General features: G+C 40.3%; 1 protein-coding gene across 12 annotated transcripts in view; it reads left to right on the top strand.

The window, feature by feature from the left end:
- The window catches only part of TMEM63A (transmembrane protein 63A), a 28,498-nt gene extending 17,217 nt beyond the window's left edge, over nt 1-11,281 (top strand). For 5 of the 12 annotated variants that reach the window (XM_015857239.3, XM_085542977.1, XM_085542978.1 and 2 more), the window contains 9 exons: nt 13-119; nt 1,743-1,829; nt 2,430-2,492; nt 3,501-3,663; nt 4,090-4,195; nt 6,505-6,672; nt 8,570-8,685; nt 9,080-9,139; nt 9,720-10,648. In XM_015857239.3, the coding sequence (XP_015712725.1) occupies nt 13-119; nt 1,743-1,829; nt 2,430-2,492; nt 3,501-3,663; nt 4,090-4,195; nt 6,505-6,672; nt 8,570-8,685; nt 9,080-9,139; nt 9,720-9,887 (1,038 nt within the window). In that variant the 3' untranslated portion in view covers nt 9,888-10,648. Of the gene's footprint in view, nt 1-12; nt 120-1,742; nt 1,830-2,429; nt 2,493-3,500; nt 3,664-4,089; nt 4,196-6,504; nt 6,673-8,569; nt 8,686-9,035; nt 9,223-9,719; nt 10,649-11,158 lie in introns of those variants that run through there. The other 7 variants (XM_085542981.1, XM_085542982.1, XR_014944556.1 and 4 more) reach the window with 6 other exon arrangements.
- The last annotated feature ends 3,899 nt before the right edge of the window (nt 11,282-15,180 follow it).

Here is a 15,180-nt window from a genome sequence, read left to right as displayed (position 1 = left end):
CCTTCCCATCAGAATCCTATCATCAGTCAGTTCTTCCCGACACTCTTGCTCTGGTCCTTCTCAGCTTTGCTGCCAACAATTGTCTATTATTCAACACTGCTGGAGTCCCACTGGACAAAGTAAGCAAAATCTTCCTGTGTTTTGGCCTTATCATCTGAATTACTAGGGGAAGGGGTGTGGAAAAAGGAGAAACACTCAACTGTTTATGGTGCTTTGTTTTGTTTTTTTTAATCTGCAGACCTCTTGTAGCAGGGAATATCATCTTTTCGTCTCTTTCTAATACTATAACCAATGTTTTGGAGTTATTCTACTTGTAGCATTGAGTACAAAACTGACCAGATGATTTACTTTTGCTCCACCTTCACACACACTGTGTTTAAAGCTTAATTAGAAAAAAAATGCCCCTTCAACAGGGGCATGGGTAGTACCTCAAATCTCCCTGAGGGATTCTTATTTCTGGGAAGGTAAGACTTGGGGGTTTTGATCCCCTATAAGCTGAGAACACTGGAGTCTCAAATCGTATTTTGAGGGCTTCAGCTACTGACACACTACTTACAAGAAAGCCATCGTTCTTGTTATTTTGCACAAAAAGTGATCTGGATGTAACAGTGCACAAATCTGTGCTGTCATATATTGCTAGTGGTGATCTGAGAAGACCTACAGAACCGCAGTCTGTCAGGTCTGTTGACACAAGATTTTCCAGATACAGCTGGGCTACTCAGAGGTGTCAAGTGATGTGTGCTGCTAACCTGGTAGAGCTCTGTATGGCCTTGATTAGTGTACTGGGTTTCATGCTCAGTTTACTTATGACACTGCATACTAAATCCCAGTTGTACTCGCCTTTGTTTAGTCTTTCACCTACAGCCATTGTTTATTTATTTTTTTATTTTAGGGTCAAATCCTTTTTATTTTTTGTACCATTCCCTTCCGAGATGTTGTGTCTGGAATTTTCTGTAGATTTGTCAAAGTTGTGTGCATTTCATCAATGTTTTTTATTGAGAACTGCACTTGGCTCATCGACTTTGAGCCATTTTAAATTGATTGCAAGTTTTCTAGAGTTGCTAGTGATAGCAGATCTGATTTCAAGCCTCACTATAGTTGTACTAACTGATGTATCCCGTAGTACTCAAAGGCTATGTGATCCTACAAAGCCACTGTAGTTCCAAAGCCTAATTTGATACCATCTTTAAGAAAGTCTGTGTTATTTATGGCTATCTCTGCAGTTTTCTGGTGACAGTTTGTCACTAGAAAGATGTTCTTGCTGCTGTAGGAGTGGTAACATGTTAGTAATGTATGATGTTCTCAAAGTGTTGATGTTTGGCACAGTAGCTTGTCTGAGTGTCTGGTTTCCTGAAGGTGGTGCCTTTCTGCAAACTGTCTAATCTCTCCTGGCATAAGGTTTGGAGAGAAGTTTGTTTACAAGCTGTTGAGAGACGAGTATCGCTGGATGACAAACCAGCTGTGTGATGGGTGCACATCTCCTTGTTTGCTGTGTAGGACTGTAGTCTTGTTAATCCAGCATCTGGATTAATGTTCTAAAATATTTTCTGTGCCCATGAAGATACTGAGAGCCTGCTTGCTCTGAATCAGTGAGTGTCCTGTTGGCATTTCTGTTGCGATTATCTTGTAGCACTGCGATATGGCGGGGGAAGCTGGATGTCATCTGAGTGCTGATGTTTTTTGAGCAAAATTTGTCATGCGTGGAAGGCTTTCATATTAATTTCTTATTGTTTTTTTGGTAGATCTGCAGAGAACAGGATAATGATGCATAAAGTCTACATATTTCTGATCTTCATGGTATTGATTCTGCCTTCCCTTGGTCTCACTAGGTAAAGTCATAATTTGGTAATGTTTGAATATTTTAATAATATTCCTATAATATTTCTGTAATATTCCTTTGTTTGCTAGTTGAGGTATAGATAGTGTACCCTCATCCTTTTCCAGAGTGTCTGCTGATCTTGTCATTATACATTAGATTTTAGTATTATGGTATCTCAATGTTCACGTTTCATCTGAGGATCTTTTAGCCCTTAATATCTCCAGAGTCTGATTTCTTGTAGTAAAGGGATCTCTGACAACAAAAGATAATTTCTAGTTGGAAGTTGCCCAAACTGATACTGCCAAGAGCCAAACTTCCTACTCTTCAGTTAGCTTTTTTCTTTTTTTTTTTGCACTTGTACAGTGGTTAACTTTTCCCCAGCTAATAGGGTAGCATGTATTTACCTTATCTATATAATGGCTACTAAAAATGAATCATGAAATCTAAAGCATGATGTAGATGTTTGATTATGCATCTTTTTTTTCCCTGCCAACTTATGATTACCAGTAACTGTAAAGCTAAGATAGTATTCTGAACTACTGTAAGAGAAGTATTTTGACACAATGAATTACAAATAAACGCTGAATTAAATTAGTTGTCTTTCTTTCAGCCTTGATTTTTTCTTCCGTTGGCTGTTTGACAGAGAGTCATCTGATTCTGCCATTAGGCTGGAGTAAGTATTAAGCAACTCCTTCTTGCATGATTATTTAAAGTGCTTTTTATCTGTGACTAACTTTGGTTAGTGTGTATTAAAGTTAGCACTGGGATGATACTTTCGGAATGATGTTTAACTTCCAAATAAGAGAAATAAGAGTAGGAGACAGTGCAAATGCCTTTGTTGTGAAGAAGTCCATACTTTTTCCTGCTTTTAGTATATGCAAAATTTCAATAGTTATTTTTCCATGTCCTCAAAAATTCTGTAGAAGATGCAAAAAGGCAAGATGGGGTGAAGGGACTCAATAATGTAGTGAGGGTTGCTGCATATCATTGATGGGACAATCTTCCTAAAGACTGCTGTGAGATAAAATAGCTGCAGCAATACATCGACTCACTTCTGGTTTTAAGAACTTCAGATTTTTTTTATGCCAGTACTGCAAACTTGCAGATATTGGTTATTAGAAGCTCTTGTGACTATGGGCTGGACACAGTGGCTGGTATGTGAGGTGACTGGAGGGAAAGAATAGGATGCAGTTAGTAAGGAATGACTTTTTTTTTCCCCACTGCTTTTCAGATCAGTAACAAGAAGACAATTAGGAGTTTCTAAGCTGGCAGATAAGACTGCTATAGGATAATTTTTATTTTGTCTTGTCTCAAGTTGCTGTTAACAGACATCAAATGATGTGCTCGTCTGCTATCAGCCACCCATCAGACTGCACTGTCTCATTTCTTGAGCGGTTTATTCCTTATCCAAACTGTGTGACTCAGCAAGTCTTCTTACAGGCTAATTTGCAGTAGCACTATAAAAGTATGCTTTTACAGTAGACTGCACTTACTGCCTTTATAGCTATATTGTATTCTTTTTTGTTTTTGTTTTTTTTCCCCAGCAAGATTATTAGACTTCTAGCTACTTCTCATGGTGTCCTCTGCTTCTCCTTATGGAGAGAGATTTCTAGAAGTGTATATATGTTCTTTCTACTTGCTTTTCTGCTTTCCAGTCACTGTCTGATGTCTTTCCTTGTAGATGTGTCTTTTTGCCTGACCAGGGAGCATTCTTTGTGAACTATGTGATTGCCTCTGCTTTTGTTGGCAATGGGATGGAGCTGCTGCGCCTACCTGGCCTCATCCTTTACACCATACGCATGATAATGGCCAAGTCCAGTGCAGAAAGGAAAAATATTAAACAGGTATTAGAGCCTTTTCCTAGCAATGGGAATATTGGCCAAAAGCTGTGGCACCTTGAGCTTCCTTTACTGCTAAAGCCAACACAGGGACCAGTACAGATACAGTGAGCTGTGCAGTGAGATTAAGGTTCTGCGTTTGGCACAGCCACTTTTCACCTTGTGGTTTCATGTAGTTGCTTCTTGTAATTTAAAACAATTTTGAGGAATTCATGTAAGGCTATGAAAGTAGTAATGTATTTTCTGCAGGTATAGCCATTTAAAACAAGTAGTAATAGTGCATAATTGCTGTTAATACCTCTCAAGGAAATAAGTGATTTCTCCTAGGAGGGTTTAAGAGAAGGTGAAATGTTGCTTTAGTCTGTCTACATTAAATTCTGACATGTTGGTAGATGTCCTGAGAGATAAGAGTGCTTTGTTTCTCCTTCCTAGCAACAGGCATTTGAATATGAATTTGGAGCAATGTATGCCTGGATGTTGTGTGTGTTCACTGTCATCATGGCCTATAGCATTACATGCCCCATCATTGTCCCATTTGGTAAGTTTCCAATGAGCTGTGGGCCCTGCATAAGTGAGGTTGAGGCAGTTGGGAGTTACAGAAGGCCCAAATCTGGGTTCTTAGCATACCCTTCAGATGGTGACCACTCTTAGGACTTTCATCTACATTTCCATCCCTTCTTGTAAGGATAGAAGATGGCATATAACTTATTTCCTGTACTGTTTTGGGAAACTAAAATTACATTTGATGAATATTATATACTTGTTTTGAGTGCCAGCTTGTTAGCTCTGTTTTTTATCAGTTAAAATTTTCTGTTCTGATTTTTAACAGTTAAGCATAGGATTTCAGATAGGCTTGGGGGTGAGGGATTTATTTTTATCGGTGGGTTCTTGAGGTCTTGCAGAAGCAAGCTGCATAAGGTATCTAGCTTGAAGGTCCAGTTAAAGCAGCCCAACTTGACTTGAGACATTCTGATCCCGAAATCCTTCAGATACATTTTAAGTAACAATTAATTGTCTTGAAGTTTGACTGAAATATTTAAAGAAAGAACAAGAAATAGTTTGTTGAAACAGTAGTAAGAGACTGGAAAATTACCTGTTCTTTTCCATTGCTGCAACCTCTATGTGTTGCCAACCATTTCTTTAAACTACATGTCCTGAATGAAAGAAGAAGTTGTGGTCATTACTGTCCTGTTGATGGTGGTGTGCTCCACAGTCCTGATGCTGAGGATGTGACCTAAGCTGTCTGCTTTGTTTGGCGTGTGATCTTAGTCTTGCCCTTGGACGAGAAGGGGAATACTGTATTGCTCCCATAGCCCTGCTGGCTTAGGCTACCAGCTAATTAAGAGTGCAGGACTCTCAGAAGGTATCGAAATCTTTCAGTCACAGGCTACCTTTTTCTAGGAAGTTTCCTTTGCTCTGTATCACAAACAAAATGAAAATTTATGCCTTAAATTACTTATTTATCCAGATTTGAGTATGTCTTTGCTTTTTGTGTACCAGTCATTAAATCCAGTATTAGCATGCAGAAATCATACCACTGTCTAGAACTCTCAGATAGTTGCCCGTTTTCACTGGCTGTGATCTGTACTATGTTTCATTTTATTGCATCTCTTGTTCATAAAGATTTTTTTTTCTGTATGAAGAACAATTTCAGCAGCTACATTTTATTTCCACTCTCAAGCATGTTGTACAGTCATTTGATAGTATTGGTATGGTCTTTTTTTAATCTAAAACTTTAGAAAGCTAGATGCAATATATTTAGCTAAATCAGATATTTATCAGAACTATTTCAATCTTACTGGGAGAGTGTGACCACTTTTTAAGCAATATGGTTTATATTTATTTGCACTTCTTTGTGTGCAATGTAAATATCAGAATGTGCTACTGTGTATGCGAGCTGTTGTAATTTGTAGCTGTCACATCTGTAAGTGTTTTGTTGAGGATGAAACACAGCTGATTTGAAATCAGTCATGAATTTATTGAAGGCTGAGGGGCAAACACAAAGCTGCTGTTAGACCTTTCTTCTTTACCAATACTATGTAAGGAATCACAGAATCACCAAGGTTGGAAAAGACCTACAAGATCATCCAGTCCAACTATCACCAATAGTTCTCACTAAACCATGTCCCTCAACACAATGTCCAAACATTCTTTGAACACCCCCAGAATCAGTGATTCCACCACCTCCCTGGGCAGCCCATTCCACTGCCTGATCACTCTTTCAGAGAAGTAATATTTCCTAATGTCCAGCCTAAATCTCCCCTGACTCAGCTTGAAGCCATTCCCTCTAGTCCTGTCACCAGTTACACAAGTGAAGAGGCTGACCCCCAGCTCACTACAGCTTCCCTTCAGGTAATTATAGAGAGCAATAAGGTCTCCCCTGAGCCTCCTCTTCTCCAGACTGAACAATCCCAGCTCCTTCAGCCACTCCTTATAAGACCTGTGCTCCAGACCCCTCACCAGCTTTATTGCCCTTCTTTGAACACACTCCAGCATCTCGTTGTCTTTCTTGCAGTGAGGGGCCCATTTTCAACTTAGCCCAAACACAGTGATCCCACGTGCCAGCACTAGGAAGGAGCTCTGGATGTTCCCTGAGAGCACGAGTGGGTGATGAAGTCTGAGGGGTTGGGGGGGGATGGTGAGACCTTGGGGGTCTTGGCTCTGCCTCATGTGTAACTCTAGGAGCAGACTGCTGTCATGCAGCTGTATCTCATTGGTGTTTGGCGTGTATCCACCATTAGTATTTGAGTTTTGGTTCACTTGTTTAGTGCAGGTTTCCTCACAGAATTGCTGCTTTTATTGCATTTGTAACCCCCTTCTCCTTGATTCTCTCTTTTTTCCTTCCAGGGTTAATATATATGCTCCTGAAGCACATGGTTGACCGTTATAACCTTTACTATGCATACCTCCCTGCTAAACTGGAGAAGAAAATGCACTTTTCAGCAGTGAATCAGGCTCTTGCAGCTCCAATTCTCTGCCTTTTCTGGCTCTATTTTTTTTCTTTTTTGAGGTTGGGTAAGTATAACCTATTTTCACTGAGAAGGATCCCATATAACGTGTTTTACCTTCTCTGCTCTTGCAGCACTGATGGCAAATCAGTATGCTTCATAATGTTTTTCTAGCATACCAGTAGTTAAACAATACTGTTGGCAGACTGTCATTTGACTTTAGAGATAGCTCCCAGTGGATTTAGGAGGCACTCAGAACTACTGCTTCTGGCTGTCCTTGGGTTTGAGCAGCTGTTGCTGCAGTAGTTGTATGCTTGATAGCTTGTTTTTTCCCATGTTTCAAGAACTATTTTTGCAAGCAGGAGGTCTAACAAATTCATGTCCTGACAAACAGCAGCAGAATTTCTAGAGCGTGCTTTAGGAAAAATTAGCTACAGCATTTGGTGCGTCTGTAATTGTAATGAAGGAAAACCTGACACAGTAAAAAATCTCTTTAACAGAGTTTCCTGGTTCTGTACCTGTGGTAAGACAACCATTCACCATGGAACTTAATGATGGAAAATAAAGACTGAGTTCTTATGTTTGGCTTGGTTTAGTATAGAAGTGATTCAAGTTTGAGAGGTGGGAACTTGGAAGTTTTGATTTCACAGCTGCTGCTTGTGGCAAGGGGAAGGAAAGAGTGGGAAGAGTGCTTTGCTTCCTTATCTACAAAATACATGGCAGTGCTGTCTGCAGTCCAACCACTGTCTCCTGGGATCTTCATCTAAGTACCATGATTCTCTAGATCTGTTGACAGGGTCAGTTTACAGCTGGTAAATACCATTGTAACATACAGTTATACAACCAACTCCTTCCAAAGAACATTCCAGAATACCCATAGGGAGTTTATTTTCACTTCCTTTTTCTGTTTGAACAGCAACATCTATTTTATTCTTGGTGGTTGTTGTTTTTGTCTCTAACCAATCCATACAGATCCGTTCATATGACCTACTATGAACTTGTTTGTTCTGTGTCATTACCTATGCTGGTGTGTTACCACAAAAACAAAACAATAACAAAATATGTATATATATATATATATAATTTTATTAAATTTTTTTTTTTTTGGCCAAAGAAACTTAGAAACAGATGAGTTAACTTTTTTTCCTCTTAATGCTTACTCAGATAATCTTTTCTGCAAAATGTAATTTCTTCAGAACGCTTCCTGGGTGTACCTGGAGGATAATTGCTGTATTCGCTGTCATTGTTTTCTTACTAGTCTCCTTCTAGATCTTTTTGTGTTCATTGCATGCTCCTACCACACCAGCCCAAAGAATCCCACCTTGCTTGTTCGTGTTTCCTCAGCTTTTTGTCTTCTTTTCCTTGGATTCTTCCTAGTTCTGTCCATACTTCTGGTGCAGTGCCTCATAGTTTGGTTTTAAAAGGCCAGTAGTACAGAAGAGCTTTATTGTTTGGTATACGTACCTGAGACTTGCTTTTTTGGTAATAGGGTTGTACCACTGACTGCTATCCAGTTGGTATTCATCAGTTGTATTCAGTGGAGCTACAGTCTTATTAATCGCCTGTAATCTGTGAAGGTCATTTTTCTCCTTTGGGTTATTTACAAGCCATTCAATTTAGTGCCATCATCATGCTTAATAAATACATTCTACCTATAATATTTCACAGATCATCAATAAAAGCATTTTAGAAGTGGATCCGGAATAGATGACTGAGGGATGAGGCAAAGGATGTGAGCTTTGGTGGTCTAGTTTTACAGCTGCCTTTCTTGACCGCTGGGAAAGTGGGTTGTTCAGCAGTTTTACCAGCCAATGAGATTTGTGCTTACCCAGGCTCTCCAAGCTGAGGCTGGAAGTGGATTGTCTGGTCCTCTAAGGAAAAAATATGAGGCTTCTGAAAATAGGGAAGACAGAATGTGTTCTTCTTGCTATGTATTTTTATATTGTATTCTCTCTATTTTCTAGGCTTTAAAGCACCTACAACAATGTTTACACTGCTAGTTGTCAGCATCACAATTGCTGTTTGTGTGGCTTATACTTGTTTTGCATGTTTCAAGTACCTGAGCCCACTGAACTACAGGGTAAGTGATGGTTTGGCAACACCTTTTGGCACCAAGTTACACACGTAATGTAGTACCAGCCATTTGTGTGGGATTGTTTCTTGCCTTGTCAGCAGCAATGCCCATCCACAGAGGTGCATTAGAGTGAGATGACCAACAAGGGCTGATCAGTAGAGTTGGGTTATTCTGCACAGTGGAAAGTCTGGCAATGTTAGCAAGATCTGAGAGGAAAGAGCAGTGTGGGAGTGAATGAAAGAAAGCTAGAGGCGAGTTCATTACGACTCTGCAGTAGAGAACCAGCACTGCCCAGTGATTTATTTCTGCAGGTTTTTAAATGCTTACCATTTCTTAATATTGTTTTGACTTCACAGTTTTATATTCTCTCACCCTTTCCCTCACCTGTTACTGGTTACAGATAGAAGAAGTGCAAGGTGAAATTGGAACCGCAGATGTACGAACCATTCCAGCATCTTCTGTAAGAAGTTAAAAGTTACTAACATTCTCTTACATTTCCTAGAAAAGCTTAATTTCTCACCCTGCAAACAGCTTGTGTAGGATGCATTAGTCTGAATGGACTGTAGGACCTCCTATGTGTTGGTGGGACCAGCAAGTTCTGCAGTTGGGCTCTTTGACTGTTCCAGATGGTGTTCCACAAGTACCTTCGGCTGAAACTTTAGGAGTAGTTGCGATGTGCTACTTTACGCTGTGTTCTGGTCCTTACATCAGCCAGTACCTAACCTCTGGACAGCAGTCAGGTGTAGGCAATTGCCACTGCTTTGAAGTTGTGACGTGACCAGCAGGTCTTTGCCTTGATGCTAAAAAGGCTGTGGGACTGAGCTAGTAATAGAGGTCTTTGTGCCACAGTCTACACATTGTGCACATTCAGGTGAGTGCTGTACCGGGAAGCATCCTGTAGGATGCAAAAGGCCTTAGTTGTTAAGGTGAAGAATGGGAAATGGATGAAGAGAAGAATGGCAAGGGAAAAAATTGTCCCAAGTAGATTTTCCCAGTGTACTCAGAGAGACTAGTAAAATCCTTAACGCTTGTGATTTCAGATGTACGTCCCTCGAGTTTTGCAGACTCATTCTACAGAAAGGACGATGTTTGCCCATGAGGAGAAGCAAACATACGGTACCATGGGCAACGATACTTCAAGTGCAGAAGTCAAAACCACCTACTCTGCCCAATCAGCAATTGAAAGAATAGTAGAAGGATCCATTTGAATACCAAGGACTAACACAAGATGGAGCACTTGATCCAGGGTTAGAAGAACAGATTCCCCACTATCACCTATTAAGAATTCTGATTCACAGATTACTGCCTTCAGAAGAGATACAGAAATGATTCATTGTGTGGTCTGCAGCTGTGCTTGGAGATTAAAAAGCAGATGTCTTGGGACTGATTGTTTACCCTGCTGACTACAAGCATTGCAAAATAAATATGTTGAACACGGAGCTGCCGATCCTCAGGGACTTCATGTCTGCTATTCCATTACTTTCCTCACAAAGATAACTTATGCTGCATATAGATAACTGATTACCAAAGCAAATGCAGCTCTATTACCAAATGTTGTTTATTTATTGAAAATGATTCTGATGGTTTTTTTTTTTAAGCTTTAGTATTTATAAACTCCTTGGTATGTGCTAAATCCTGAAAGCAGTATCACGTTTGGTAAAAGTTCTGTTTGTGTGGGAGCTGAGGATGGTGTGTGGAAATCTTTCCTCTTGCCACCCAAAGTAGCTGGTATACACTTGAGCACTTTCATTTTCCTCAGATGAGATGAAGGAGTTACTGTGCACTTGGATACTAAAAACGCCAAAGCACGAGACTGGTATAAAGAAGGGAGACACCTACCTGATACTGCTTTTATATGTTTTTGGAGAGCACTTACGGTATTAGGTTTTTGTTCACTGTTTTTAAGGACCTTCCACAATGATTGTTCACTTGCCAACAATAAAGGATGAAAACATTTTATCTTTCTTTTTATCTTGGTCCCTGGGTGTTTATTTTTTTTTTCTGATGCGAATATAAGCTGTAACATACTGAGATTTTAAATTAAATAGCAGGTGCCAATTTATTTCAGAGTCCATTGCATCAAGGTGTAACCAGTAATCACAAGGCAATAAAACACTGGGTTTAGAGACATTTCAGACTCATATTTTTTTTTCTTTGCATATTGAAAGAGTTGTTTGGTTGTTTTTGCTTTTTTGCTGTCTTCCAATGTGATCTGCACCATACGCTGTTCGTAAGAGCAATGGCACAAGGTTCACAATGTTCCATGAGAGATTTGAATACCTCTACATTTCTTGAGGGGATGAACCTGTGTGGCTTGTGGGTAGGAAGATGATTTTGACATTCCAAAGCCCTGCTCACTGCTAGGTTATTAGTTCCTGAATGTGACCTTCATTAGTGTATTTGTGAAGCAGCAACACTGTATGATTGGAGCAGAATTTGTGCCGCAGATAAATGTGTGCAGATGCTTATTGTCTTACAGGATGGCCTCTAATTTCCTGGGACCAGTGGTTTGGACAACTGCAGAGCAGGAGGCCTGCCATGCTGCCAGGAAGACCCTGCAGAGCTCTGATAACCCTGGTGACAATCTTATCCTGGTAGTTAGACGTGCGCATAACCCCTTCTTCATGAGAGGTAAGTGAGAAGCCCTGTCTAGCAATGGCACAGATTTGTGTCACTTTTCTTTTTGCTGTCACTTCAGTATTGTAATTAAGTGAGGGGGGACTTTCAGGGTGGTGTGGTTTGTTTGTTTCTAAGGATGTCTGTTTTTAGCAGTTATGCTCTTGGTGTACCCTGAATGCATACTGGCATGTCAGGCTGGGATTCAGACTACATTTTCTTGTCTCTGGGTGTTTCATGAAGCTTTGAGGACAGAAGGTGGAGACAGAGTCTGTTTCATTAATTTGATCCGAAGTCCAGTTGTTCAAATAGACTCCTGCATGGGTTGGGGTACTGCAGCAAGGCTACAGAAGCAGCGAACATTTACAAAGTATACTAATATAGTAATCGTGAAAGCAAATAAATGATCCACTTGACCTGTCTGCAGCGCTGGCGCTGGGGTATGTTCTGTAGTAGAACTTTTTTTGACCAAATGGCCTTCGATATTAACTGTTAAGTTACATATATCATATGAAGGACAAAATCTCCTTGGCTATTGGATTTCCTTCTTGTGTTCGGAGGCTGCTTAGCTCTGGTGATCATGGTGCCTGTGGCTGGCATAAGTTCAGTAGTGCAGGAGCAGTAACAGGGCCAACTCTTCTGTGAACTTGAATAAACTCAATTCCAGTCGCATTAACATGCTTCAGATCACAGAAAACGGAAAACCTATTAGGTAATGGAAAGTCTTGTGTTGCTAAATAGTTGTTGCTGGCCTTTAAGGAACCAGCTAATGTATCTGATGTGGAAACCACCTGCATGTTTCACCTGTCTTGCAGCAGCCACTTCACCACTGGAATCTGCAGTTAAGCTCATGGAAGTTTCTATGATGTTAGGACATGCTCTCATCCAAGTAAAGACTGGGATAGTCCTCAAGTAAATTAACACAATGCTTCCTTGTATAGCAGCACACAAATTAAGGGCTGGTCTATCAGATTTGTCCGGCTGCCCTTGCTTATGTAGTATCATTTGGGTCTCTGTTTCTGAGATCTGGAAGTAATAAACTACACCGATCGGAATACATTCCTCCATACTGGTGGATATCTCTGAGAGGATAAAATTAGATCAGCAGGAGAAACTCCTTGCATTCCTTACAGAGCTTTGGAGAAATGTGAGGGATAGAATCCTTGACAGATGTGGATATTGGCAGCACTGTATTTGAAATTCATATTTAAAGCCACTGCACATTCTTTACTGTGCTTTTTATAAATCCCTTTGGCAGAAAGCCTAAGCAAATGGCCCAGCTGGAGTTACTGATTGCAGCTCCCAGAAGCCATATTTGCTGAGATCCAGTGCCTGCTGTTTGCCTCGCCGTGCTCAGTTGGAATGGCTGCTGCCCCATGCCTCATCTGCAGAGCCCTTGCTTACATTTTGACAGAGCTTCTTTGGAATGTGAATCCTAGGCAGTCTAATGGTCAGTGTGAATAAGCCCTGCAGATTGGTTGATAGGATTCTTTGTGACACAGCTTATAGGACATAAGATCTGAAAAGCTGAAGAACTGAGCCCATCTGTGGTATTTGTGCAATTCAGTGGAGTTCTGTAAAGTCTAAGTTCCTTCCATAGTGGAGAGAACAAAAACAATAATACACAGCTTGGCTTCTTTAGATACTACCTAGCTCTGTGCCAGTTTGGGTATATGTACAGAATAAGCTCTATCTGGTTTGCCTGCCTGCTTACAACACATCCTCAACACCTAAATGGAGGTTGTAATTCCTCATTTGCATATGTTCATACCTTGTCTTCCTTTGGGCTTTTCCTGTGTCCTGAGCCAAGAGCAGGTCTCTGGGCTGAGTTTCTATGTGCTTCAGTGCAGCAGTAGGCTTTATTCTGTCTCTCTTCACAGAAATCCATTCCCTGAAGCTTTGCATACCCTCAGGTAACTAACAGCGCACTGAAAACTGTTCCAAGCCTTTTAAATAAATGGCTTTCAAGAAGCTGGTCTCATCTTAAGGCCTACAGAGGATCACAGATAATTGTTCCCCTGACTCCTACCAAAAGTAATTTAAGAAGCACAGGAAGATTTAAGGATAAGGGTTGGTTTTGTGTTTTTTTTTCTGTCACTAACGTGCATACTATTCCACTGAGTTCAGAGAAAAAAAATACTTTTTGTCTCTAAACTGTAACAGTGCAAGGAAACACACACTTTAATTCCATATGATGGCCAAGGCCATTGCTTTCTAAGAGGACAGGTGCCCATCTTCTTTAAGTGGCTCTGCAAATTCTTCTTCTGTCTAATCTGGACAAGGCTTTTTGGAAGGATTTTGCTTGTCACCTGTCTGTAACAGCTGCAAGTGCCTGTTTCAGATATTTTAGAGCTGCTGAAGTTCTTTCTCTCTGAGGGCAGCTGTCAGCCAGATCAAACTGGGAAGGAAACGACGGAACATGAAGACGCTGAATTTTGGGTCATATAATAGAACATTACTCTCTCTAATTTCTCACTTTGTTGATTATCTCCTAACTCTTGCTGCATATCTGATAATCTTACTGGTTAAGCCATAGCATCTCAGATAAAACAAGTGCAGCTTCCCAAATGTTTGTGCTCAGATACAGAGTTCCTGTGTTATCTTGACTTGTCAGCAGAACTGGTAAGAATCGGTTGTGTGGAGAGAATGTGTAGAAAGATCAGCTGTCTTTCTATCGAATATACTGTAATTAGCTTTTAATTCCATTGATTAAAGGATGTACGTGGTTCTCTGATGTAACTATTGTTACCCCAACTGTTGTTGGGGTATTTGAAGCTGCTTTTCCCTGTTCAAACTGTATGTGTATGGAAATTCCATACAAACATGAGAAAAATCATTGTGAGGGTGACAGAGCACTGGAACAGGCTGCCCAGAATGGTTGTGGAGTCTCCTTTCCTGGAGATATTGAAAACCCACCTGGACACACTTCTGAGTCATGTATTCTAAGGGACCCTGCTTGTACATGACTACCACAGCCTATCGTATAATATAGATGTGATAAGTGTAATTTTAGGGCCTTGAAATACCTTTATCTGTATGACTACTTGCTGTTGGTTTATATTTGGCTTTCCAGATCAGTTGCCTTTGTTATAGTCAGCTCTACTGTAACGTAAAGCACCGACTTGCTTCAAGTGAAGGTGTTTCGTGTCAAGACTTTGAATTTTACATTCTTTCTTGCCCAAGGCAGATAAGCTGTATTTGAATGGGTTTTTTCCCATCTGTATCTGTGGAGAAATTAAACCGGCAGCTATCCCAAAAATAGCACAGAAAGTGATTTAGAGAATTGCCAACCACAGTAATTTGGTTGGAGGTGCAAGTTTATTATTGTTGTTATTTTTGTTGACAAGGGTCTTGCTTTAAAGACTGGGGTAGACTTTTCTTACTCTTCCATGTTTTACATCTGTCATTTCAAAATGATTCCTCAAATAGGAAGAATTAAATCTACTCTGAGACCAGGAATTAGAACCTGCTTATTCCTTGGGAAGCGCATAAATAGAGACCTAATAGTTGTGTGCCTCTAGGAGGACTCATTTGGGCAATGATTGCTGTTAATTTTCCTAAAAAGGAAAAAGATGTAATGGTGAGGTTAAGAGAATCGATATCTGTGTTCTGCAATGGGTTCTGCTGTTCAGTTTTGCATGAGATGTTACTTAATCCTTCTCTGTTTCTCTGGAACATGAAGGATTCTTCCTTATTACTATAAAAAGCTTAAACAACCACAACCTGTGGGTGATATAAATAAACAGTGAGACAAAAATGTATGGGAGGACCTCATCTCCCTCCATGCTGCATGAGAATTCCTAGAACTCAGGAGGTGCAAATATATTTTCATCCCAGATCACCCCAACAGTGGTTGACTTGGTTGAAAATCAGCTTCATAACTGC

This window comes from Coturnix japonica, chromosome 3, assembly GCF_054131305.1.
Source record: "Coturnix japonica strain WE chromosome 3, WE-NBRP24, whole genome shotgun sequence".
Taxonomy (NCBI): Eukaryota; Metazoa; Chordata; class Aves; order Galliformes; family Phasianidae; genus Coturnix; species Coturnix japonica.
Note: the sequence above shows the minus strand (reverse complement) of the source record. Positions and strands in the feature narration are given on the sequence as shown.